At 46.5% G+C, this 27,942-nt stretch overlaps 1 protein-coding gene and 1 long non-coding RNA gene across 3 annotated transcripts in view; both read left to right on the top strand.

Annotated features, from left to right (window-relative positions):
* The first annotated feature begins 2,286 nt into the window (after positions 1-2,286).
* LOC134336440 (uncharacterized) lies at positions 2,287-6,248 on the top strand. Its single transcript, XR_010015791.1, has 3 exons — positions 2,287-2,475; positions 2,559-2,742; positions 6,112-6,248. It is a non-coding gene; the product is annotated as an uncharacterized LOC134336440 (long non-coding RNA).
* Positions 6,249-10,606: 4,358 nt separating this feature from the next.
* LOC134336439 (sulfotransferase 2B1-like) overlaps positions 10,607-27,942 on the top strand; it is a 34,382-nt gene continuing 17,046 nt past the window's right edge. The window contains exons 1-2 of one of the 2 annotated variants that reach the window (XM_063030678.1): positions 10,607-10,854; positions 26,110-26,318. In XM_063030678.1, the coding sequence (XP_062886748.1) occupies positions 10,719-10,854; positions 26,110-26,318 (345 nt within the window). In that variant the 5' untranslated portion in view covers positions 10,607-10,718. Of the gene's footprint in view, positions 10,855-11,944; positions 11,967-26,109; positions 26,319-27,942 lie in introns of those variants that run through there. The other variant, XM_063030679.1, reaches the window with a different exon arrangement.

The raw sequence follows: 27,942 nt of genomic DNA, 5'->3' as shown, positions 1-27,942 counted from the left end.
CAGGCTCCCTTTCAACCCGAGACCCAATCGGCCATCATGGAAATCGGGACGCGACAGCCCGACGCATGCGCACGGCCAGCCTCAGCAGCGACACCTACTGGAGCAAAAGGGCAGGGCCGCTCGATTTCGAGGAGCCAGATTCTGCTGATCACCATTAGCAAGTGCAGGATTGGGACAGATCAAACTGCCACCCATCAGTAAGAGATAATTAAATCTTATTGTAATGACAGACTTGGGGGAGGAGAAGATGGCGGCGCAACGCAGCGTGCGCAGCCGCTCCGAAATGACATCGTATGTGTTAACTAGGGGGGCCGTGCCCAATTCTGATTTGATGGAGACGGACGTGTGAAGCACGGAGGAACATCTGGAGAAACTTCTGAAGTGCCCGCTTCGCTGCCGCCGCTACTGTGCGATCCAGAATCTCCGGAGGGGAAGGCCCCAAATCCTCGGCTTTGCCTATTGCCTGTTGCCGGGGCCGGGGTCGAAGTGCTCGGCAGAGATGATGCTCGGTGCTCGGTGTCAGAGGGCTGGTCAGAGGCTCGGAGTTTTCGGACGGACTCAAGAGTCGGACTGTGGTCGGATGCTTCTAGGATGCTGCATCAGCAAGTTTGCGGCACTGGAAGCTCATGGCAGGAAGAGTTTTTTTTCTTCCTTCTACCGTCTGCGTGAGATGATGGGACTTTCGAAAGACTTTGAGACTTTTTTTTACCATGCCCATAGTCTGTTCTTCATCAAATTACGGTATTGCTTTGCACTGTTGTAACTATATGTTATAATTATGTGGTTTTTGTCAGTTTTTCAGTTGGTTTGTCTTGTGTTTCTGTGATATCATTCTGGAGAAACATTGTATTATTTCTTAATGCATGCATTACTAAATGACAATAAAAGAGGACTGCGTGTCCTCATAATCCAATCTAATACTTCGAGACACCATCAAACCCTTTGCTGCAGTCAAAGGACAGCGGTGACTATATCACGTCCATTTAGGAGAGCGCCGACCACATCATCAAGAATAATCACCATCCCTTGGTGTTACTGCTTCGTATCTTCTATCCAGCATGAGGGTAAAAGAAATGTCAGCCTAATTATGCTCCGTGGAAAGAGAAGGGGGACATTATGGTCAAGCGATGACGCCAAATGTCATTGGGAAGCGGCAAGGAGAGGGAGAGAACAAGAATTGGATGAGGCTGCATGACTCCAGGATCAAAGAGTCAGGACAAAAAAAGATGAGAGAAGAAGAGACAGAGGAGGAGAGGCATGCACGTCTCCAGGATCAGAGACAAACAACAAACAGCAGAAGAGATGAAGAGACGGGGGATGAAAGGACTGCACGTCTCCAGAATGACAACGAGAGGCACAAAGGTGGCAGATAAACCAGAAATGATGCCATCAAAAGTGTCCTTCGTTAAATGAGGAGCAGCTATATTTGTTTCGCTACATGTCGTTCTTCCTTAATAAACTGATGTTTTCTACTTCAGTTTCCAAAGCAAAGCGATACCAATAGCATTCAGGAAAATGTAATGTTCATTCTGGTCACATCAGACTGCACTACCCTTCTCTCAAAGAGTGCCCCAACGGGTCAACCCGTTGTCTAGTTTATCCTCTATCGAACTTTGAACTATCTTCAACTTAATTGTTAGGGTCTTTTTCCGACCCCCAGTGTATACTATGTGAAGACATAGCTTTAAGGTGAGAGGGGAAAGTTTAAAGAGATGTGTGGGTAAGTATTTTACACAGAGAATGATTTCAGATTTATTTATCATGCGTACATCGAAACATACCCTGTACAGAGAAATGCATCATTTGCATTAACGAGCAACGCACGCGAGGGTGCGCTGGGGGCAGCCCGCAAGCGTGGCCACACATTCCAGCGACAGCATCCCGTGCCCACCGTGCTTGGCAGAGCAGAACAGAACACAACGAGCAAGAAAACAAAATAACAACAGCAAAGTTCTTCCCTCCCACCCTCACATAAGCACAATCCTTTACCCCCAGGAGAGGCCTCCTGCCTGCAGGCTCCAGCATGCAGACACTCAGGCCTTAACCAACAGCAGGCAGCAGGCTTCAATCTCCCCAGCCAACTCGCAGAAATCTGCAGACTCAGCTCTGGCCAGCAGGCCTTGACTTTTGGATTTCTGATTCAACCTTGAGCCTTAAAGCCCAGCCTCACCAATAACTGGCTCCTGAACAGTAGGGCTCAAAGTCTGAATTCACTGATCTTCGAACCCGAGGGGCGTCATCGGAACTCATGCCTCCTGCCCGCATGGAACTCTGGATCTGAAACGCACCAACAACATGCTGATCTGTTTCCCTGGTTTGGGGGGAGGGGGAGTGGGGCCCTCGGCTTCTTCACGTCCTGCTGGCCCAACACCCTGTATCGAAGCACAGAGGTCCCACATCTGTGTCACTGGCTTTTGATCTTGGAATGGAAATTTAAGACTCTGTCCTGAGCAGAACCTCTCATTGATAAATCAGGTTGTGATTAGGCACGGCTCCTGGACTCCTCAAGGTTCAGCAAAGAGCTTTCTTGACATTCCATTCTCTTTTATTTTATTTAGAGACACAGCACGGAACAGACCATCCAGCCCAACGAGCCGCCCATGGAGCGTAGCGGTCAGCGGGACGCTATTACAACGCGGGACATCGCAGTTCAGAGTTCAATTCCAGCGTTCCCCGTAGGGAGACTGTACATCCTCACCGCGGAATGTGTGGGTTTCCTCCCCCAGTCCAAAGACGTAGCTGGTAGGTTCATGGGTCATTGTAAATAGTCCCGTGATTCGGCGAGGGTTAAGTCGGGGTTTTTGGGGATTGCTGGGTGACGCGGCTGGAAAGGCCGGAAGGGCTACCTCCACACTGTATCAATAAATAAAATAAAATAAACCCCCCAGTTTTATCCCCCCCCCAATCACAGGACAATTTACAATGACCTGTTAACCTACTAACTGGTATGTCCTTGGGATGTGGGTGGAAGGACACCCACACGGTCACTAGGAGAAGGTACAAACTTGTTATAGATAGCGCTGGAACTGAGCTCCAAACTCCGGAATGGCCCAGAGCCAGACGAGAATGCCGTGCTAACCACTACATTACCATAGTGCCGAAATCGCTCCCATCAGACTGCACTGAGCACCCCACAAGTCAGGCTGGAATGAGCCCACACCTTTCTTTCACTAACCAGATGGGTTTTTACAACTGCTGTGTACCGTTCAGCTCGGTCTTCTAAAATACAGTAACAAACTACAACAGATTCAGAGTGGATCCAATTATGTGCATTTTTTATTATTTGCAAGGGAAGATCTACCTTCACGTGTTAGATCATTTGGAAAGTAGCTTCAATCTTACAACTCAAAACAGACTATTTGATACGTTTAAAAAGTCTGGTAATTCACCAACTTAATGGCATTCCTCCCTTATTTATATCCATAAGATCATAAGACCATAAGACGGAGGAACAGAAGTCAGCCATTCGGCCCATCGAGTCTGCTCCGCCATTTTATCATGAGCTGATCCATTCCCCATTTAGTCCCACTCCCCTGCCTTCTCACCATAACCTTTGATGCCCTGGCTACTCAGATACCTATCAATCTCTGCCTTAAATACACCCAATGACTTGGCCTCCACTACCGCCCGTGGCAACAAATTCCATAGATTCACCACCCTCTGACCAAAAAAGATTTCTTCGCATTTCTGTTCTGAAAGGGCGCCCTTCAATCCTTAAGTCATGCCCTCTCGTACTAGACTCCCCATCATAGGAAACAATTTTGCCACATCCACTCTGTCCATGCCTTTCAACATTCGAAATGTTTCTATGAGGTCTCCCCTCATTCTTCTAAACTCCAAGGAATACAGTCCAAGAGCGGACAAACGTTCTTCATATGTTAACCCTCTCATTCCCAGAATCATTCTAGTGAATCTTCTCTGTACCCTCTCCAACATCAGCACATCCTTTCTTAAATAAGGAGACCAAAACTGCCCACAGTACTCCAAGTGAGGTCTCACCAGCACCTTATACAGCCTCAACATCACATCCCTGCTCCTATACTCTTTACCTCTAGAAATGAATGCCAACATTGTATTCGCCTTCTTCACTACTGACTCAACCTGGAGATTAACTTTAAGGGTATCCTGCACGAGGACTCCCAGGTCCCGTTGCATATCCTTGGCATTTGTTCTTTAGTCCATCCATTTGTCTTTTGAGGCTTCTCTCCTCATGACAGCTGAGTTTTGTTTTTCTCTATTGTCAAAATGCTACCTACCAAAAAATCACACACTGACTTCTTGTAAGACTCCCATCCAAACAAACCAACAAACCAGCATAGCCCTCTGGGATCACGCATGTTCCATTTTGTCACATTACCTTTTCACAAAAGTTATAAATTCATGAAGACTTCAGGGTTATGGGTGTATTTCCACAAAACGTTTGGGAAGTTTCAATGTTATTAACATTGGCCCAGTTTTTTTTATTATTCCAAATGTATTTAATTACTTGAATTTAAAATGTCTCAGTTGCTACATAGTCATTTAAAATTATTTAATGTTTAATGTCATTTCCAGTACACAAGTGTTAAAGGGAATGAAATTATTGTTACTCTGGATCTAATGCTGCACACAAAAAAGAGCACAATAAGATAAAGACACAATAATAAAAAATACAAAAGGTGTTGGTAATTTTAGGGTATTGCCCTTCCTTGGCAGCTTGGAACTGCCCCGTTTTCATTCCCCTAACACCCTGAGTACTTGGGCGTACAGAAGTAGCTTCTCCTGAAAGCATCTCAAAGGGCTGCATTGATATGAAAGGACGGATGCCAGGAAGGAGAAGGAGGGAACATTGTAACCAGTTAAAGTTGACAATAATGTTTTCAAGCTTTCACTCAGTGCACGGGATTAACTTAAGAACCATTGATAGTCTTCCAAATGAACACCAGGGTTACTTGGCTGTGAATGCTTTGCTTTCAAAGAAAAATATCGGCACAGCATTTGTTGCTACCCTTCTATAAACAGAGTGCTTTCTTTCTCAGAATATGTTTCTAATCGAAGAAAATTTCCTGTCTAAGTTATTTTGATGAGAAGTTTACCTAGCATATTTAATTGAAGAAAAATCAGTGTCATAGAGCACAACCGTACAGAACCAGGCCCTTCAGCCCATCTAGTACATGCCAAACTGTTATTCTGCCATCAACCTGCACCTGGACCATGGCCCATCATAACCTTCCCATCCATGTACTTCTCTCAATTGCTGAAATCTAACCCACATTCACCATTTCTGCTGTCAGCTTCCTCTAGAGTCTAGACCAGTTTCCAAAGAAGGAGCACGTGCAGTAAAGGAACAGAAAAGTTGATAACGCAAACACGAGGAAATCTGCAGATGCTGGAGTTTCAAGCAACACACACAAAAAATGCTGCTCAACGAAGCAGGCCAGGCAGCATTTTTTGAGGAAAGTTGATAGTTTCCAGATCAGAATCAGGTTTAATTATCACCAGCATGTGTCCTAAAATATGTTGTTTGAGACAGCAGTACATTGCAATGATATATACAGTACTGTGACAAAGCCTGAAACACCCTAGATTTTTAATGTAAATTCTATTTTAGTTCCTTATTGTTTGTCTTCTGCATTAGCATTGCTGCGGATAAATGTCAGGAGCAGCAGACAGAATAGATCAGGCCGACTCAGAGAGTTGTTTCAGACTAAAGGACTTTATTACATGATATCATGGAGAGTCTTTGTACCTAAAAGCGGTGCCTAGGGGCTCTGCTTGACCTGCAGACCTGCTCCATTATATAGACACAGCATACGTGACTAAAAACACTTATCAAGAGCATTTCTTGACTTTGAACTTAGGACTAGATTTTCAACAAACAAGAGCATTACATAAATACAACGCCATAACACCTTCCTGAAGGGACTTTTAGCTAAATTTTAGGAGCATTCACAAACAATTAGGTTAACCCCTACGATTAGGTTAACCCCTACTTATCCAAAGAGTCTTAAATTCTTCCACCAAGCGTGCACATAAAAAAGAGCAAATTTTAGATTTCCAAACAAAGATAACAAACAGGATGCTAACGATCCACCATGCAATAGCAACAGGGAGGTGTCTGATCTGTACCAGCTTCATTCCCAGCAGGACCATGACTGGAAATACACGGCCAAGGTCATAAAGAACTATCTTCAGCAGAGAGAAGAATGAGGAGTTCTGCGATTGATGGCACGGTATGGCCTCCACAGAGTCCTGTACACATCATCGAGGTTGTCCGGGATTACCTGGAGAGGCTGAAGCAAGCAAGACAGCCAAAGTCTGCAGAATTGTGGCAAGTTCTCCAATTAAAGCTGCACAACAGGGAACCTAAGATTATTGCGATAGAGTGAAAAGTTTGTCTTACATTCTGTTCATGCAATTCAGAACATTGCATAATGTATTGAGGTAGAACAATGTAAAACGATATTAATGTCTTTGCATTTTACCACACAACAATAGGTTTATAGGAGTGAGATTGAAAATCTGCTTAAATGTTGCCACAACAACAACCTCTCACTCAATGTCAGCAAAAACCAACGAGCTGAGAATTGTCCACAGGAGGAAGAAGCCACCAATGGTCAGTTCTCATTAGATTGGAGGTGGGGAGGGGTCAGTAACTTTACATTCACGGGCATGATTATCTCAGGGGATCTGTCCTGGGACCAGAAAGCAATCACCATCACAAGGAAGGCACGAGAGTGACCTTTCTTCAGGGCATCCCGACCGCTTGCTATGCAATTAGTGGTAGAGGGCGCATGAACCCCAGGGTTGGGAACCCCTGCACTACATTCTAAATGCTCGCGTACATTCAGCACATCACCAACAGCTTCGTCCAGCTTGCACAGACGCAGCGGGGAGTATCCTGACTGGTTGCATTGTGCTCTGTTGTGGAAACACCAACGCCCAGGAACAGAAAGGTCTACAGAAAGTGGTGGACACAGCCCAGTTCCTCACAGGCAAAGCTCTCGCCACCACTGAGCACAGATATAAGGAAAGCAGCATCCATCATCGAAGGATTCCCTTCGTCCACCTTCTCAAATCTAATGATTTATTTAGTATCTGCACAGCTTGTTATCTTTGCACACTGGTTGTTGGTCCGTTCTGCTGAGTACGGTCATTCACTGATTCCATTGTGTTTCTTGTATTTATGTGAATGCCTGCAAGAAGATGAATCTCAGGGTTGTATATGGTGACATATTTGTACTTTGATAATAAATTTACGTTGAACTTTTGGACACTGTTGTGGAGAGGGGTCTGCTGTTCCTCTCTGTGTGGTTGTCGCAGTAAATGTCAGAGTCCAACAGGAAAGGAAGGCAGAGCATGGAACCAAATAAAGGAACTGGGAGAGGCGGAGGGGGGAGGGAGAGGGGGGAGGGGGAGGGAGGGGAGAGGGGGGAGGGGGAGGGAGGGGGGAGGGGGAGAGGGGGGAGGGGGAGGGGAGAGGGGGAGGGGGAGGGGAGAGGGGGAGGGGAGGGGAGGGAGAGGGGGGAGGGGAGAGGGGGAGGGGAGAGGGGGGAAGGGGAGAGGGGGGAAGGGGAGAGGGGGGAAGGGGAGAGGAGAGGGGGAGGGGAGGGGGAGGGGGGAGGGGAGGGAGAGGGGGGAGAGGGAGAGTGGGGAAGGGGAGGGAGAGGGAGAGGGGGGAAGGGGGAGGGAGAGGGGGAGGGGAGGGGAGGGAGAGGGGGAGGGGAGAGAGAAGGGGAGTGGGGGCGGGGAGGGAAGTGGAGGGGAGGGAAGAGGAGGGGAGGGGAGGGAGAGGGGGAGGGAGAGGGGGGAAAGGGGAGGGAGAGAGGGGAGGGAGAGAGGGGAGGGAGAGAGGGGAGGTGAGAGGGGGAGGGAGAGGGGGAGGGGAGGGGGGAGGGAGAGAGGGGGAGGAGGAGAGGAGAGGGGGAGGAGGAGAGGAGAGGGGGGAGGAGGAGAGGAGAGGGGGAGGGGAGGGGAGGGGGAGAGGGGGAGGGGAGGGGAGGGGGAGAGGGGGGAAGGGGAGGGAGAGGGGGAGGGGAGGGAGAGGGGGGAAGGGGGAGGGAGAGGGGGAGGGGGAGGGGAGGGAGAGGGGGAGGGGAGAGAGAAGGGGAGTGGGGGAGGGGAGGGGAGGGGAGGGAAGAGGAGGGGGGAGGGGAGGGAGAGAGGGGGAGAGGGGGAGGGAGAGAGGGGGAGAGGGGGAGGGAGAGGGGGAAGGGGGAGGGAGAGAGGGGAGGGGAGAGGGGGAGGAGGAGAGGAGAGGGGGAGGGGAGGGGAGAGGGGGAGGGGAGGGGAGGGGAGGGGAGAGGGGGAGGGGAGGGGAGGGACGGGGAGAGAAGTGGACAGGAGGGGAGGGACTGGGAGAGAAGTGGACGGGAGGGGAGGGGATTGAGAGGAGGGAGAGGGGGAGGGAGAGAGGGGAGGGGAGAGGGGGAGGGAGAGAGGGGAGGGGAGAGGGGGAGGGAGAGAGGGGAGGGGAGAGGGGGAGGGAGAGAGGAGAGGGGGGAGAGAGGAGAGGGAGAGGGGAGAGGGGGAGAGAGGGGAGGGGGAGGTGGGAGAGAGGGGAGGGGGGAGGGGAGGGGAGGGAAGGGGGAAGGGGAGGGGAGGGGAGGGGGAGGAGGAGGGGGAGGAGGAGGGGGAGGGGAGGGGGAGAGAGGGGAGGGGGGAGGGGGAGAGAGGGGAGGGGGGGAGGGGAGGGGAGGGAAGGGGGGAGGGGAGGGGAGGGGGGAGAGGAGGGGAGGGGGGGAGGGGGGGAGGGGGGGGGGAGGGGAGAGGGGGAGGGGAGGGGAGGGGGAGAGGGGAGGGGGAGGGGGAGGGGAGGGGGAGGGAGGGGGAGGAGGGGGAGGGGAGGGGAGGGGAGGGCGGGGAGAGAAGTGGACAGGAGGGGAGGGACTGGGAGAGAAGTGGACGGGAGGGGAGGGGATTGAGAGGAGGGAGAGGGGGAGGGAGAGAGGGGAGGGGAGAGGGGGAGGGAGAGAGGGGAGGGGAGAGGGGGAGGGAGAGAGGAGGGGGGAGAGAGGAGAGGGAGAGGGGAGAGGGGGAGAGAGGGGAGGGGGAGAGGGGGAGAGAGGGGAGGGGGAGGGGAGGGGAGGGGAGGGAAGGGGAGGGGAGGGGAGGGGAGGGGGGAGGAGGAGGGGGAGAGGGGGAGAGGGGGAGGGGAGGGGGAGAGGGGGAGGGGAGGGGGAGGGGAGGGACGGGGAGAGAAGTGGACAGGAGGGGAGGGACTGGGAGAGAAGTGGACGGGAGGGGAGGGGATTGAGAGGAGGGAGAGGGGGAGGGAGAGAGGGGAGGGGAGAGGGGGAGGGAGAGAGGGGAGGGGAGAGGGGGAGGGAGAGAGGGGAGGGGAGAGGGGGAGGGAGAGAGGAGGGGGGGAGAGAGGAGAGGGAGAGGGGAGAGGGGGAGAGAGGGAGGGGAGAGGGGGAGAGAGGGGAGGGGGGAGGGGAGGGGAGGGGAGGGGGAGGAGGAGGGGGAGGGGGGAGGGGAGAGAGGGGGAGGGGAGGGGAGGGGGAGAGGGGGAGGGGGAGGGGAGGGACGGGGAGAGAAGTGGACAGGAGGGGAGGGACTGGGAGAGAAGTGGACGGGAGGGGAGGGGATTGAGAGGAGGGAGAGGGGGAGGGAGAGAGGGGAGGGGAGAGGGGGAGGGAGAGAGGAGAGGGGGGAGAGGGGAGAGGGGAGAGGGGGAGAGAGGGGAGGGGGAGAGGGGGAGAGAGGGGAGGGGAGGGAGGGGAGGGGAGGGGAGGGGAGGGGAGGGGAGGGGAGGGGGGAGGAGGAGGGGGAGAGGGGGAGGGGAGGGGGAGAGGGGGAGGGGGAGGGGGAGGGGGAGGGGGGAGAGGGGGAGGGGGAGGGGAGGGAGGGACGGGGGAGAGAAGTGGACAGGAGGGGAGGGACTGGGAGAGAAGTGGACGGGAGGGGAGGGGATTGAGAGGAGGGAGAGGGGGAGGGAGAGAGGGGAGGGGAGAGGGGGAGGGAGAGAGGAGAGGGGGGGAGAGGGGAGAGGGGAGAGGGGGAGAGAGGGGAGGGGGAGAGGGGGAGAGAGGGGAGGGGGGAGGGGAGGGGAGGGGAGGGGGAGGGGAGGGGAGGGGGGAGGAGGAGGGGGAGAGGGGGAGAGGGGGGGGGAGAGGGAGAGGGGGAGGGGAGGGGGAGGAGAGGGGGAGGGGAGGGGGAGAAGAGGGGGAGGGGAGGGGAGGGGGGGAGGGGAGGGGGAGGGGGAGGGGAGGGGGGAGGGGAGGGGGAGGGGAGGGACGGGGAGAGAAGTGGACAGGAGGGGAGGGACTGGGAGAGAAGTGGACGGGAGGGGAGGGGATTGAGAGGAGGGAGAGGGGGAGGGAGAGAGGGGAGGGGAGAGGGGGAGGGAGAGAGGGGAGGGAGAGAGGAGAGGGGGGAGAGAGGAGAGGGAGAGGGGAGAGGGGGAGAGAGGGGAGGGGGAGGGGAGGGGAGGGGAGGGGAGGGGGAGGGGAGGGGGAGAGGGGGAGAGGGGGAGGGGAGGGGGAGAGGGGGGGGAGAGGGGGAGGGGAGGGGGAGGAGAGGGGGAGGGGAGGGGGAGGAGAGGGGGAGGGGAGGGGGAGGGGGAGGGGAGGGACGGGGAGAGAAGTGGACAGGAGGGGAGGGACTGGGAGAGAAGTGGACAGGAGGGGAGGGAATTGAGAGGAGGGACTCAGCCGGCGCTGCTCTCACTGATCTCGTACTCGGATGAAGTGCGGGTCCCGGTCCAGGTCCCAGTCTCTGTCGCTGGAGTCCGCACCATGAGTGAGCTGTACGTCGTGCACGAGGGGTTCCTGTTCCCCAAGCACGTTATCTCGGAGGAAAGCCTGAGATACGCCTGGGAGGAGTTCCAGGTCCGAGACGAAGACGTTTTCATTGTCACCTACCCCAAATCAGGTAGGCGTTAGATCGGGGTTGTGGGGAATCGACTCGGTAAACTCCACAACGGGGACTTTTCTTCCCTCTCCCTGGAGCTCTGCACTCTCTGCCAACCCCTTACGCCTTCCAAGTCTGTGGAATGTTGTGTAGCCTCCTTACCTGTGTTTAAACACGGAGCATAGAACAGCGCGGTACGGGCTCTTTACGGCTCATCATGTTGTGCCGACCCGTTAACACAGCCCAGTCCTGACGAAGGACTATGCAGAGAGGAGGGATAGGGACATTGTGTAGGCAGAAACCTGTATGCTGGAAATTGCAGTACAGCCAGGTGATCGGACTTTTCAAAGTGAGGGCATTGGTTTGTTAGCACAGTAAACATTCTTGATGGTGGTGTAACAGTGGTCAAGTATGTTGGCTTCTCTGGTTCCACAGATGAAATGTCGGTGGTAGTTGTTCAGAAACTACTTAAAGGCGGCCTTGTTGAAATCTGATCTTCAATAAATATAGGCAGCTTGGAGTTAATGAGGTACTCGAGGAATAAAAAGAATGTAAAAAGAATCTTAAGAAAGAAATTAGAAAAGCTAAAAGAAGATACGAGGCTGCTTTGGCAAGTAAGGTGAAAATAAATCCAAAGGGTTTCTATAGATAGATAGATATACTTTATTGATCCTGAGGGAAATTGGGTTTCGTTACAGCCGCACCAATCAAGAATAGAGCGTAAATATAGCAATACAAAAACCACAAACAATCAAACAACAAAATGCAAACTATGCCAGATGGAAAATAAGTCCAGGACCAGTCTATTGACTCAGGGTGTCTGACCCTCCACGGGAGGAGCTGCAAGTTTGATGGCCACAGGCAGGAACGACCTCCCGTGCCGCCCAGTGTTGTATCTCAGTGGAATGTGGCCGGAGTCCAACAGTAAAAAGTTCAATATCTGGTTTACAAACACGTTCCTCGATCGTAATATGACCTGGATTGCACCATCTGTTGTTAGTGGCAAAAGGATAGTGAGGGATAAAATTGGTCCCTTGGAGAATCAGAGTGGACGGCTATGTGCGGAGCCAAAAGAGATGGGGGAGATTTTGAACAATTTCTTTTCTTCGGAGAAGGATATTGAATTGTGTAAGGTAAAGGAAACAAGTCGGGTAGTTATGGAAAGTATGACAATTAAAGGAGAGGTAGTACTGGAACTTTTAAGGAATATAAAAGTGAATAAGTCTCCGGATCTGGACAAGATATTCCCTAGGACTTTAAGGGAAGTTAGTGTGGAAATAACAGGGGCTCTGACAGAAATATTTCAAATGTCATTAGAAACTGGGATGGTGCCGGAGGATTGGCGTATTGCTCATGTGGTTCCATTGTTTAAAAAGGGTTCTCAGAGTAAACCTGGCAATTATCGGCCTGTGAGTTTGACGTCAGTGGTGGGTAAATTGATGGGAAGTATTCTTAGGGATGGTATATATAATTTTCTGGATAGACAGGGTCTGATTAGGAACAGTCAACATGGATTTGTGTGTGGAAGGTCATGTTTGACAAATCTTACTGAATTATTGTTCTGGATCACTGGTCTTGAATGCCACAAAACTAGTCCTTAGCAGACTTCATATCTCCCGGTTCATCCATGGCTTTTGATTTGGGTATGTCCAGTATGTCCACTCGAAGGCGGTAAAATGGATTCAGCAGTCAGACGTCAGAGAGTAGTGGTGGATAACTGTGTGTCAGATTGGAGGAGGATGTGTAGCGGTGTGCCTCTGGGATCTGTACTGGGTCCAATGTTGTTTGTAATATATATTAATGATCTGGATGATGGGGTGGTAAATTGGATTAGTAAGTATGCAAATGATACAATGTTGTGGATGATGAGGTAGGTTTTCAAAACTTGCAGAGAGATTTAGGACAGTTAGAAGAGTGGGCTGAAAGATGGCAGATGGAGTTTAATGCTGAAAAAAAACAGTTTCCAGCAGAAGTGGTCGAGACAGGTTCGATGTTGTCGTTTAAAGTTAAATTGGACAGATATATGGACAGGAAAGGAATGGAGGGTTATGGGCTGAGTGCAGGTCGGTGGGACTAGGATAGGGTAAGGGTTCGGCACGGACTGGAAGGGCCAAGATGGACTGTTTCCGTGCTGTAATTGTTATATGGTTATATGGTTACAGAAAGGATTAGTTGTTAGTTTACTTTGGCACACCATTGTGGTTCAAGTGGCCTGCTCTGTGCTGTATTGTCATTCGTTTGTTACGTGCTGTGTCAGATGATGTGGGCGATCATGGTCTTTCTTGGCCAATTCTTTTTTCTACAAAAGTAGTTTGCCATTGCCTCCTCCTGACAGTGTCTTTACCAGACAGGTGACCCCAGTCATTATCAATACTCTACAGAGATTGTCTACCTGGTGTCAGTGGTCGCATAACCAGGACTTGTGATCTGCACCGGCTGCTCGTACGACCATCCACCACCTGCTCCCATGGCTTCACGCGACCCTGATCAGGGGGCTAAGCAGATGCTACACTTTGCCCGAGGGTGACCTGCAGGCCAGCGGAGGGAAGGAGCGCCCTACATCTCCCTTGGTGGGGACGTATCTCCGCCCCGCCACCCAGCCGTATTATACTTTGCAAGTGTAGATCACAGATTCGGAATGTGGATAACTGATACATGTGATTCTGGGGGTTTAATTTGTGAGGATATACAGAGTACAAAAGGGGTCCTGGGTTTTGTCTGGTCTTGGGTGCCATTCTTCGGGAAAGTTGGCAAAAGAAGCTACATGTTGAGCTGAGGAGAAACTTTTGAAAGCGTGTTGGGTGGGCATCTGGAATGTGTGGTGCAGCAATGCCTAGCAGAGAGGGTAAATATCTGAATGTACCCTCACCAGGAGACCAGCTAATGTGGATTGGAAACAGCATCTCCTCCTCTCACTATCAACATAGGCACACTTCAAGGACGTGTGCTTAACCCATTGCTCTACCCCCTCTGCAGTCATGACCGTGTCGTTGGGCACAGCTTAATAAAAATCAATGATCTCAGAGCTAGGGTGCTGTATTAGAGGGACGATGCTGAGGATGTTCAATGAGTCTGTGGTGGCCAGTGCGATCATGTTTGCTGTTGTGTGCTGGGGCAGCAGGCTGAGGGTAACAGACACCAACAGAATCAACAAACTCATTCGTAAGGCCAGTGATGTTGTGGGGATGGAACTGGACTCTCTCACGGTGGTGTCCGAAAAGAGGATGCTGTCCAAGTTGCATGCCATCTTGGACAATGTCTCCCATCCACTACATAATGGACTGGGTGGGCACAGGAGTACATTCAGCCAGAGACTCATTCCTCCGAGACGCAGCACAGAGTGTCATAGGAAGTCATTCCTGCCTGTGGCCATCAAACTTTACAACTCCTCCGTTGGAGGGTCAGACACCCTGAGCCAATAGACTGGTCCTGGATTAATTTTCCATCTGGCATAGTTTTCATTTTGGTGTTTGATTGTTTGTGGTTTTTGTATTGCTATATTTATGCTCTATTCTTGGTTGGTGCAGCTGTAACGAAACCCTATTTCCCTCGGGATCAGTAAAGTATATCTATCTATCTATCTAAGACCACAGTCTGTGCAGATTGGTGATAACATCTCCTCCTCGCTGACAATCAACACTGGTGCACCTCAGGGGTGTGGGCTTAGCCCACTGCTCTACTTTCTCTATACGCATGACTGTGTGGCTAGGCATAGCTCAAATACCATCTATAAATTTGTTGATGATACAACCATTGCTGGTAGAATCTCAGATGGTGATGAGAGGGCATACAGGAGTGAGATATGCCAACTAGTGGAATGGTGCCACAGCAACAACCTGGCACTCAGCGTCAGTAAGATGAAAGTGTTGATTGTGGATTTCAGGAAGGGTAAGGCAAAGGAACACATACCAATGGGGTGATTCCAGCCGATGTTTCGGGCTGAGACCCTTCATCAGGACTTGGCCCGAAACGTCGACTGTACCTCTTCCTAGAGATGCTGCCTGGCCTGCTGCGTTCACCAGCAACTTTGATGTGCGTTGCTTGAATTTCCAGCATCTGCAGAATTCCTCGTGTTTACCAATGGGATGATTGATTGGTGCTACATACAGTTGACATTGATTTGATTGATTTTCTACAAAGCTCCCATGTTGTATGATTCTGCTGATTACACAATCTGTGGGTTGTTTTGCTTTAATGTATTTGGAGATTGCGGCATTTTTCTGGCTGAGTGAATGTTTACAGTTTAAAGTCGAGTTTAGTGTCTCTTTGCACTTAGCAGTGATGTGATAAGTTCACTTGGAGCAGCCACAGCATCACGTGGCCTCTGAGCAGCATTCAAAAGAAAAACCTTAATTTAACAAATTGTACACAATCTTTTTACAAGAAAGAATGCAATTAGAACAAGTCTGTTTTAGTGCAAAGAGATCAAGGTGGTTACAGTCTTGTAGTCATTACAGTTGTGCAGCCTAGTTCAAGAACCAAGTGGTTGAGACCACAGACCATAAGATATAGGAGCAGAATTATGCCATTTGGCCCATTGAGTCTGCTCTGTCATTTCATCATAGTCATAGAGAAGTACTGCACAGAAACAGAGCCTATGTACCTGTGACGCCACTTGCAATGAATTACTCCCAGATTCCCTTGTTCTACCACACTCCTCAGTGCCCTACCATTCACTGTGTAAGACCTACCCTGGTTGTTCCTTGCACCTGTCTGCATTAAATTCCATCTGCCATTTTTCCAGCTGATGCAGATGCAGATCCCTCTGCAAGCTAGAGAGCCTTTCTTGCTGTACACTACACCCCCAGTCTTGATGTCACCTGCCCTTGCCTTACTTTTATTCACCCTTTCTAAAGAACTCCATTCAGTGATTGGGCGCAGTCCAACTTCGAAAACCGCCACGAAGCACTCAACTTTAATTTATAATGTTCACCTGCACACGAAAGTGAAATTGCCGCTTCATCTTTTCACTCATTAGGCACAGTCCGACTCCCGAACTCCTGACGTAGCAGTTCCTGAAACCGGCAGTGTGGGACTTCAGGCTGCTGTACCTGTTTTTCCCAGTGTTACTTGCTGCACTCTGATCCAAAGCTGGCTAATGTGGGCTTTTCCCTCAGTGCCTTTTTGCCCTTCAGTAACATTTTCAGTCTGTGCTTTGGAGTTATGGAGCGGGAGGGCACAACCCAGCCCACTGTGGCTTTAGCTGCTCTGAAGGAGTTCCCAGTCCTTGGTTTTATTCTTTATCTCAATATCCATCCACACCCATTTGTATTTGCACACGAGTCGATGTATTTTTGTTTTCTGAGTTCCATCAGCCTAGTAGGGCATAGGCAGTTGACAGCAGCTTGCTGGAGTCCTCGGTCTTGGGCCGATAGAAGATTGACTGGTTCTGTCACTTCTAATTTCACCACATGACTCTATATGTCTTCTCTGTGAAGGTCCTTCCTCTCCCAGGAATGATGTCTCTGGAGCATCTGCTGATGTTTCGGCAGCTCTGGGATTTCACAGGATGGTACTGCTAGCGCCATGCCCAACCCTCGTTCTCTCGCAGCCAGGCTGGGCACCGTCCAGGGCAGAGTTATGTATGTGTGTGAGGGAGGAGGTTGCTGCACGGGCTCAGAGATACGAGAGGGAACGGGCTGAATGGGAGGACGCTTCTGAGAACTGCCATGAAGTCACTGGAGCAAAGGGCATCCCAAGTTGTTTTCAGATCTTTCTTTCTTTCCTTTCTTTTTAAATCTTTTTATTGAATAAGTATACAAAAGGTAAGCCATATAGGCACTAATACACTGTTAGAATATAATAAAATTACAGGAAATATTAATACAAAAAAAATGATACAAACAATGTAATTTAAACATAACATACTAAGGTAACATAATAGTATACTAATTTATATATATATATATCAATAGAGAAAGGAAAAAAACCCCCAAAAAAACCCACCGTGCAACTAACTAAAAGCAAAGCAAAGCGATGGGCTAACTTGAAACCAAACAGAGTTAAAAAACTTAAAATCACGTCCTCAAACCCGACCTCCATTAAAAACAGTAAAAAAAACAAGAAGGGAATATAAAAATGGAGCAAAAAAAGAGGAGAAAAAAAATTACATTAAATGAAAATATTGAATAAAAGATCTCCAGGTCTGTTCAAATTTAAGTGAGGAATCATAAAGATTGCTTCTAATTTTCTCCAAATTCAAGCATAATATCGTCTGAGAAAACCAAAAAAAGGTAGTTGGAGCATTAAGCTCTTTCCAATGTTGTAAGATACATCTTTTCGCCATTAAAGTAAGAAATGCAATCATTCTACGGGCTGAAGGAGAAAGATTACTGGAAATTTTAGGCAGTCCAAAGATAGCAGTAATAGGGCGAGGAGAGATATCTGTATTCAATACCTTGGAGATAATATTAAAAATGTCTCTCCAAAAAGTTTCCAGAGTAGGACAAGACCAAAACATATGAGTTAAAGAGGCTATCTGCCCCGGACATCTATCACAAAAAGGATTAATATGAGAATAAAAGCGAGCTAATTTATCTTTGGACATATGTGCTCTATGAACAACTTTAAATTGAATTAGGGAATGTTTAGCACAGATAGAGGAAGTATTGACTAATTGTAAAATCTACCCCCAGTCATCCACGGAAATGATAGACCCCAATTCCTGTTCCCAATCTACCCTAATCTTATCAAATGGAGCTTTCCTAAGTTTCATAATAATATTATAAATCATAGCCGATGCACCTTTCTGACATGGATTAAGGTTAATTATAGTATCTAAAATATATGTAGGAGGAAGCATTGGAAAAGAAGAAAGTATAGTACTTAGGAAATTTCTAACTTGTAGATATCTAAAAAAATGTATTCTTGATAAATTATATTTATTAGATAATTGTTCAAAAGACATAAGGGAACCATCTAAAAATAAATCCAAAAACCGTGAAATACCCTCAGTCTTCCAAATTTGAAAAGCACGATCTGTGAAAGAGGGAGGAAAAAATATGTTACCTAAAATAGGAATCGCTAGCCCAAATTGGTTAAGATCAAAAAATTTTCTGAATTGAAACCAAATACCTAAGGTATATTTAACTATCAGGTTAGATACCTGTTTGAGGCGTTTCAAATCAAAAGGAAGAGAGGAACCTAAAATAGAGCCAAGTGTATAGCCCTGAACAGATTGTAATTCCATTGCTACCCATTTAGGAATGGATATTATATCCTGGTCAAGTAACCAAAATTTCATATGTCGAATATTAATTGCCCAATAATAGAATCTAAAGTTAGGTAATGCTAAACTCCATCTCTCTTAGCTTTCTGTAAATGTATTTTACCCAGTCTCGGGTTTTTATTTTGCCAAATAAATGAAGAAATTTTTGAGTCAACTTTATCAAAAAAAGATTTTGGAACGAAGATTGGTAATGCCTGAAATATATATAGAAATTTTGGCAAAAAAAACATCTTAACTGCATTAATACGACCAATCAAAGTTAAATATAAAGGAACCATTTAGATGAAAGTTGAATAATAGAATTAAGGGTAAAAAGTTAATCTTAAATAAATCTTTGTATTTACAAGTGATTTTAATCCCAAGATATGAAAAATAATTATTAATCAATCTAAATGGAAAGTTATGATATAAGGGAAGTTGTTTATTAATCGGGAAAAGTTCACTCTTACTAAGATTTAATTTATAACCTGAAAAGATACTAAATTGTGCTAATAACTCTAAAACAGCAGGGATGGATTTTTGAGGATTAGAAATATATAAAAGTAAGTCATCAGCATAGAGTGATATTTTATGGGACTTTAAGCCCTGAGTTATCCCAGTAATATTTGGAGATTCTCGAATGGCAATTGCAAGAGGTTCTAATGCGATATCAAATAATAAAGGACTAAGAGGACAACCTTGTCGAGTACCTCGAAAAAGAGGGAAAAAAGGTGAGCTTAGAGAGTTAGTACGGACCGAGGCCACAGGAGAATGAAATAACAGTTTGATCCAGGATATAAATTTCGAGCTAAAATTAAACATTTCAAGCACCTTAAATAAGTAAGGCCATTCTACTCTATCAAAAGCTTTCTCAGCATCTAAAGAGATAACACACTCAGAAACATTTTGTAAGGGAGTATAAACAATATTTAACAGTGTGCGAATGTTATAAAAAGAGTAACGACCTTTAATAAAACCCGTTTGGTCTTCCGAAATAATAAAAGGAAGTACTTTTTCTAATCTGTTTGCTAATAACTTAGAAAAAATTTTAGAAACAACATTTAATAAAGATATTGGTCTATAAGATGCACATTGAGCAGGATCTTTATCCTTCTTTAATATTAGAGAGATTGACGCTCTATTGAAAGATTCGGGAAGTTTACCAAGTTTTAATGAAGCCTCAAAAACCCTACAGAACCAAGGGATTAATGAAGGTGCAAAACATTTATAAAATTCTACGGTAAACCCATCAGGGCCAGGAGCTTTCCCCAAATTCATAGAGGAAATAACATTCTTAATCTCATCAGTGGTAATAGGAGTATCTAACATAGAAGACATATCCTGTGAAATCTCAGGGAAGTCTAGGTTATCTAAAAAATTATTCATATACTTAGAGTCTCGAGGAGACTCTGATTGATATAAGGAAGAATAAAAATCACAGAAGGTTTGATTAATCCCCGCATGATCAAGTATCAGTCGGTCATTTTGATTATAAGTCTGATTAATTTGAGATTTAGCATAATTAGACTTCAATTGGTTAGCCAGCAGTTTGCCAATTTTATCACTGTGTACATAAAATTCACTTCTTGTTTTCTTTAATTGGTTTACAATCGAGGACGAAAGTAATAAACTGTGTTCCATTTGAAGTTCAGTTCTTTGTTTATATAACTCCTCAGAGGGAGCTGTAACATATTTCTTATCAATTTCCTTAATCTTGTCCACAATTACCAACTCCTCCTGCTTCAGCTTCTTCCTCAAAGCAGCAGAACACGAGATAATCTGACCACGAATATAAGCTTCAAAAGTATCCCAAAGAATGTTCACAGAAATATCCTCTGTATAGTTGATTGTAAAAAAAAGATCAATCTGTTCATTCATAAAGTTAACAGGGTCCGAGTCCTGAAGCAACAGCGAATTAAAACACCATTGTCTATTATTTTGTGTATTGGCCTGAATTTTAATAGAAAGCTTAAGTGGAGCATGATCCGAAATGGTTATAGAGTCATAATCACATTTACTCACTGAAGAAATAAGACGAGAGTCAATAAAGAAATAATCAATTCTTGAATAGGAATGGTGAACATTTGAAAAAAAAGAAAAATCTTTTTCCTGAGGATGCAAAAAACGCCAAATGTCCATCGACCCAGAGTCAGAGAGGAATGAATTAATCAAAGTTGCAGATTTATTAGGTAAGATCTGTAGAGGAGCCGAACGGTCCAAAGCTGGAGATAAACAGGTATTAAGATCTCCGCCCCAGATCAATGAAAACTCATTCAAATTTGGGAACTGATTGAATAATGATTTATAAAATTCCAGACAGTCCATATTAGGAGCATAAACATTAACCAAAACTACCTTTTTATTAAATAGTAGACCACTAACCAGTAAAAATCTACCATTCGGATCAGAAATAATATCATGTTGTATAAAAGTAACTGAGGAGTCTATAAAAATAGAGACGCCTCGAATCTTAGCATTGGAGTTCGAATGAAACTGTTGTTCCTTCCAGAATTTAAAAAAACGTAGTCTGTCCCCCCTCCGCACATGGGTCTCTTGTAAAAATAAAATTTGTGCTTTAAGTCTCCGGAACACTTTAAAAACTTTTTTCCTTTTAATAGGATAATTAAGACCATTAGTATTCCAGGAGACAAAATTAATAATAGACTCCATAAACCCTAAAGTCAACCCGCAACAAAGGGGATTGACGATAGGCTCAACCCATGAACCCGGAAAGGGAACAGAACAAATAAGAGATACCGGGAAGGAGAACGCAACCAATACTTCAATAGTGTACATAGCCCAAGAAGAAAGAAACTAAAATGTGAAGCCCCTCCCACCATCCCTCACCCCATGACCCCAAGGCTAAATCTAACACAGACCAGCCAGAAAGAAGCAAGCACTAAAACTACCCCCATGACTTCCGGTATACGCTCCCTAAAAAAAGTGTAAATATAAAAAAGATCAGTTAATTATAAAGCAGTAAAAGAATAAAAAAAGGTAAATCAATTAAAACAAACATTTAATATAACAAAGAAAAAGCCAGAAAATATTTAAAAAAACCGCAACAAACCCCAGACCCTATGAGTAAACAAAAAAAGAAATGAAATTATTAACATAAACTAGTTATGAAAACCTACAAAAAGAAGTAGATTTAAAAACTACAAAATTTAAGGCCTCAAAGGAAATACGTAGAATGACGGTGAGGGAATAACCACCCAGAATCCCCTGGGAAAAAGAAAGGAATGACGCAGATAGAAAGAAAGTTTAGCAACCATATTAATTAATCAAAAATAAACTTTTCTGCCCATATAAGGCAAAAAAAAATTAAGACTGACAAATTCACAACCTCCGATCAAACGGAGATAGTTAAAAATTACGATTAAGATGTTGAAGGTGAAAATTGATCCAGATAACTCTGGGCATCCGATGGAGATTCAAAAAAACGGAGGGCTCCATCCAACGTACGAATCCTTAGACGTGCAGGGTAAAGCAGCGCTGGTTTTAAATCCATCTTGTAGAGTTCCGACATCACAGATCTGTAACGAACCCATTGATCCCAAATTGGTTTACTGAAATCCTCCACGAATCGGAACTTAAGATCCAAAAAATCAATGTAACCTTTAGATCGAACGAAACGAAACAGTTTCTCCTTGTCTTGAAAGTAATAAAAGCGTAAGATGACATGTCGAGGTTTATCTGACTTAGACGAGTATGATGGAACTCTGTGAACACGATCTAATAACGGTGGTTGGTCAGGAAATACAGTAGGAAATGCATCTTTTAAAAGTTGAGAAATATACTTCATAGGGTTATCAGATTCAACAGCTTCACGCACACCAATCATTCGAAGATTCTGCCGTCGCATTCTGGATTCTAAGTCAGAGTTTTTAAAGGTCAGAAAGTCAAGTTTCTTCTTCATTACATTAGTTGCTTCTTCGATTTTCTCCATCTTGAGCTCACTTTGTTGCATGGATTTTTGAAGATCAGATATAGCCGACTGATGCTCCGTAATAGATGTTTGTATCTTATCGATTGAATCGGCAATTTTCTGGAAATTAATTGAAATTTCTACACGAATCAGCTCCGTAACAGAGGTTGAAATTTCCGCACGAATCAGCTCCGTAACAGAGGTTGAAATTTCCCCTTGAATTAGATCCGATATAGCTTTCAAAGTCAGCGGTGGTTCAGTCGGAGGAAAATCGGTACCTTTCAGTCTAACCGGAGGTTTGCTGTCCTTCCTGTTTTTTCCATTCTTAGACATAGCAGACCTTAAACGCATCCGATTTCAAAGAGCCCAATTTATTTCAAAATATTGTAAAAGTCGATGCCTTAATGGTTAATTAAAATATAGCTGATCATAAGAAGAAAAACTCAGAGGTAATGAAGCGAGTCAAGAACAGGACTTCACTCCATGAGCTCTACCGGAAGTCCGCCATTTTCAGATCTAAGGACAGTGCTGTTGAATCTGTTTTGCATTCCTAGTAAGCCATTCACTCCTTTAAGAACCTCATCCAACTGCAGCTACCCTGAAAAGTTAATGTGCAACAAGCATCCGACTTGTGGACCTTGGCACGGCGAGCAGCAGCTGGACAGTTTCTGACTTCTCATCTGTCCATATGCAGGACCTCCACTTGAAATGCTGTTGACTCCCTTAACTGAGTCAAACTGTCGAAAGTTCAGGGAAACCACTCATTCAAAGTCCATACTTACTTGGCTCTTTACTTTTTTTTTAACTTTATCTGGAGATACAGCACGGTAAAGGCCCTTCAAGCCCAATGCACCCCCACCACCCGGTTACACCCATGTGATCAACTAACCTACTAACCCATGCCTTTAGACTGTGGGGGGAAACCAGAGCACGCGGAGAAAACCCACTCGGTCACACGGAGAACATACAAACTCCTTACAGCCAGCAGCAGGAATTGATTCTCAGGGTTACGTACGGTGACATATATGTACTTTGGACAATAAATTTACTATGAACTTCGTACTGTCACTGGCATTGTAGTAGCTGTAATCCATCATGAAGAATCCTCACCACACAGGACACACTCTCTTCTCGTTACTACCAGGAAGGAGGCACGTCTATTTCAGCTCTTGTTTTGTACTATTTATCTATATATAGGCATCCATTCGTCTCGTGAGACCGTGGATCTGCACCTTGGGAGGTTTCCAGGGCGCAGGCCTGGGCAAGGTTGTATGGAAGACCGGCAGTTGCCCATGCTGCAAGTCTCCCCTCTCCACGACACCCATGTTGTCCAAGGGAAGAGCATTAGGACCCATACAGCTTGGCACCAGTGTCGTCGCAGAGCAATGTGTGGTTAAGTGCCTTGCTCAAGGACACAACACGTTCCCTCGGCTGGGGCTCGAACTAGTGACCTTCAGATCACTAGACCGACACCTTAACCACTTAGCCACACGCCAACACTTATTTATTTATGTATTGTAACTGATAATATTTTTATACCTTTGACGTACTGCTGCTGGAATAAAAAGCAAACTACACAACACAGGTCAGTGATTCGGAGAGGGTGAAGGAGAAGGTATAGGGGAGCCAGCAGGCAGAAGGTGAGGCTAATGGTTAGACAGGACCAGAGGGGAGAAGATGGCGGCGCGACCCAGCGTGCGCAGCTCTCCGGTGAAATGATATCGTATTTGTAAGTAGGACGCCATGCACAATTCTGATTTGATGGAGACAGACGTGAGAAGGCACAGAGGAACATCTGGAGAAACTTCTGAAATGCCCGGTTCGCTGCCGCTGCTACTGTGCGATCGAGAATCTCCGGAGGGAAGGCCCCAAAATCCCCGGCTTTGTCTGCTGCTGGTGGCCGGGGCTGGGGTCGAAGCGCTCGGCAGAGATGGTGCTCGGTACTTGGTGTCGGAGGGCTGGTCGGAGGCTCAAAGCTTTCGGACGACTCAGAATCGGACTATGGTCGGGCATGGCAGGGAGAGTTTTCTTTCTTCTCCCGTCTGCGTGAGATGTGGGACTTTCAAGAGACTTTGAACTTTTTACGGTGCCCATGGCCCGTTCTTCATCAAGTTATGGTATTGTTGCACTGTTGTAACTATATGTTATAATTATGTGGTTTTCTGTTAGTTTTTCAGTCTTGGTCTGTCCTGTGTTTCTGTGATATCACACCGGAGGAATATTGTATCATTTCTTAATGCATGCATTACTAAATGACAATAAAAGAGGATTGAGTGTCCTCACAACTAAATCTAAAACTGGGTAAATCAGGAGCTGAGAGAAAGGATAGTAGAAGGTGGAGGTTACCTGAAATTGGAAGAATCAGTCTAGGTACCAACGGGTTGTAGACAACCCAGGAACAGAAGATGTTTTCTTTCTCGTTCACAATTGCCATTGTAGACAAAAGCACAAGTGTTTCATGAAACGGCCACCTGACCTACACCTGGTCTCACCGATGCGCAGTAGGAGAGCGGGGGAGCTATGGTGCAATGGACGAGGTTCAAAGCTCAAAGTAAATTTATTGTCAAAATATTCTATCCTGAGATTCATTCGTCCAGGCTTCCACTCCGTGTTCGAAGGCCAAACGAGCAGGAGTTATGAGGGCTGGTCCTGAAGTTTCGGGGTTCCATCATTAGCTAATCCAGGGGATCAATACTAAAGATTGGAGCCTGAAGGTTGATCAAAAGGTTTCAATAGGTACATTTAATGTCAGAGAAATGTATACAATATACATCCTGAAATTCTTTTTCTTCGCAAACATCCACAAAAAACAGAATGAATGACAGATAAATGTTAGAACCCCAAAAGCCCCCCCAGCTGCCCCCTCCCATGCATAGTCAGTAGCAAAGCAATGACCCCACTCCCCCACTAGCAAAAAGCATTGGCAACCCCCACCGAGCAGTCAAGCATGCAGCAAAGCATCAATAAAGACACAGACTCGCAGTATTCCAAAGACTACTTGTTCAATCGGTAATTCAACCTATCACAAGCTCTCTCTCTCCCTAATAAGGGAAAAGGAAATGTTCCCATTTCACAGCGAGAGTGGAGACAAAACAAAACAACTCATTGATTTATGGTGTTAAAAGTCAGTTGCGTCACTCTTTACGAGCTCTGCCCAAACTGGACACGCAGCCAGCAGCCAGCTCGCTGCTTTCGATCTTCCGTGTTCTCCCACGACATGCCAGGCAGTGGTACCGGCCTCGAATCAGCCCTCCTCCGGAGCCACGAAAATCCGGCAGCCTGGAATCTTTCAGGCCGCGTCCTTGGCGTATTCGCAAAGCGGCCGGTCGCGAGGCCCTGAGAGCGGGCCCCATTTCCGCAAAGAACTGCTCAGCGTGTAACTCCAGGTCAGGGTCTTCAAAAGAGCCTTGAAAGGGGGGAAAAAAAGAGATGTCAAAGATAGAAATAGAGCTGTTTCCGAAGATGCAAGATCAAAGGAGTTGCCGTTAGGTGCTGTCATCTTCCTAAACTCCACTGGTGTCTTTCGATGTACATGGCATAAATAAATGAATCTGAATTTGAAATAAAGTATAATTTACAAATCAGCTATATATAAACAGGCGAAGACTGACAATCGACCAGAAGACAAGTGATTGGAGTTATCCACGTGGTTCAGGAGCCCGTAACACTTGTTGCTAAGTTTTGTAACTTCAAAATATTAAAACTAATTCAAAGGAAGATACGTGAGTCCGAAATGCGGGTGTTAACTTCGAGTTTGCTTTAAGCGAGGAGCGCACGTATCACGTGATAGCGCGGTGATATTTGCAATTCACGTATTTCTACATACAAGACCATAAGATACAGGAGCAAAATTAGGCCATTTAGCCCATTGAGTCTGCTCCGTCATCTCATCATGATTGATCCAATTTCCCTTTCAGCCCCAAACTCTTGCCTTCTCCCCCCGCCCCACCCCCCGTATTCTTTCACTCCTAACTAATCAAGAATCTATCAACCTCTGCCTTAAATGTACATAAAGACTTGGCCTGCACAGCTGCCTGCCCCCAGCACAATCCTTACCGATTTGGTTTGACGCAAACAACGCATATACATATGTTTTGATGTGTGTGCGACAAATAAAGCTAATCTTTTTTTTGTTTAAAAGGTACAACATGGATGCAAGAGATAGTGCCTCTGATCTTCAGCAACGGCGATCTGACTCCAGTGCTGAGCATTCCAAACTGGCAGCGGGTACCGTGGCTGGAGCACAACTTCTGTAAAGGCCTGCTGGAGGACAGACCATCACCTCGGCTGATTACAACGCACTTTCAAAGGCACATGTTGCCAAAGACCTTTGATAAGTCAAAAGCAAAAGTGAAGTATGGTTTTTCCTTTCAACCAGCTGGGAAAGTGGGCTGATAAGTGGCAGATGGAATTTAATGCAGACAAGTATGAGGTTTTGCACTTCAGTAGGACCAACTGGAGTAGATCTTACACAGTGAACGGTAGGGCACCAAGGAGTGTGCTGGGATAAAGGGATTTGGGAATACAGGTCCATAATTCATTGGAAAGTGGTGTCACAGTTTGATAAAGTGGTTTAAAAAAAAACGCCTTTGTAATTTTGGCCTTCATAAATCAAACTATTGAGTACAGGAGTTGGGATAGAACATAGAACACAGAATAGTACAGCACAGTACAGGCCCTTCAGCCCACAATGTTGTACCGACCCTCAAACCCTACCTCCCATATAAGCCCCCACCTTAGATTCCTCCATATACCTGTCTAGTAGTCTCTTAAACTTCACTAGTGTATCTGCCTCCACCACTGACTCAGGCAGTGCATTCCACGCACCAACCACTCTCTGAGTAAAAAACCTTCCTCTAATATCCCCCTTGAACTTCCCACCCCTAACCTTAAAGCCATGTCCTCTTGTACTGAGCAGTGGTGCCCTGGGGAAGAGGCGCTGGCTATCCACTCTATCTATTCCTCTCATTATCTTGTTATGCTGAAGTTGTATAAGACATTGGTGAGGCCTAATTTGGAGTATTGTATGCAGTTTTGGTCACCTACCTACCGGAAAGATGTAAACGAAGTTGAAAGAGTACAGAGAAAATTTACAAAGATGTTGCTGGAACTGGAGGACCTGAGTTATAAAGTTCAAATAGGTTATGACTTTATTCCTTAGAACATAGAAGACCGAGGGGAGATTTGATAGAGGTATACAAAATTATGAGGGGTATAGACAGGGTAAATATAATCAGGCTTTTTCCACTGAGGTTGGGTGGAACTGCTACGAGAGGTCATGGGTTAAGGATGAAGGGTGAAAAGTTTAAGGGAAACATGAGGGGAAACTTCCTCGCCCAGAGGGTTATGAGAGTGTGGAATGAGCTGCCAGCGCAAGTGGGGCGTGAGAGCTTGATTTCATTGTTTAAGAGAAGTTTGGATAGGTACGTGGCTGATATGAGTATGGAGGGCTATGGTCCCAGTCCAGGTCCTGATAAAGGGTTCCGGCCGGAAACATCGACCGATCTTTTCCACGGATGCTGCCCGACCTGCTGAGTTCCTCCAGCGTGTTCTGAGTGTTGCTTTGGCCCCAGCATCTGCAAATTATTTTGTGTCCAGGTTGATGGGAGTAGGCAGTTAAATTGGCTCAGCATGGACTTCTTCTTCTTCATGTGCCTTGCACGTTACACGCTTGGGCGATCATGGCTCTCCACATCGAATGATCCCTCACAGCGTCAATGGTAGTTCACACTTAGCTCTGTTAGTTCTTTCACAGTGTCCATATATTTTCTTCTTTGCCTTCCTCTTCCGCGTTTCCCAGGCATACGGCCTTGTAATGTAAGGCATTCTAATTCTCCCTTTCTGATGACATGGCCCAGGAATTTAAGTTTCCTCTCATTTAATGTTCTCATTAAAGATCTTTTTGTATGGTCACGTTGGAGTACTGTCTCATTAGTTACCCTATCTCTATATGATATTTTCAGCATTCTTCTAA

The sequence above is a fragment of the Mobula hypostoma genome, chromosome 22, assembly GCF_963921235.1.
Source record: "Mobula hypostoma chromosome 22, sMobHyp1.1, whole genome shotgun sequence".
Lineage (NCBI taxonomy): Eukaryota > Metazoa > Chordata > Chondrichthyes > Myliobatiformes > Myliobatidae > Mobula > Mobula hypostoma.
This window is presented reverse-complemented; position numbering and strand designations above follow the sequence as displayed.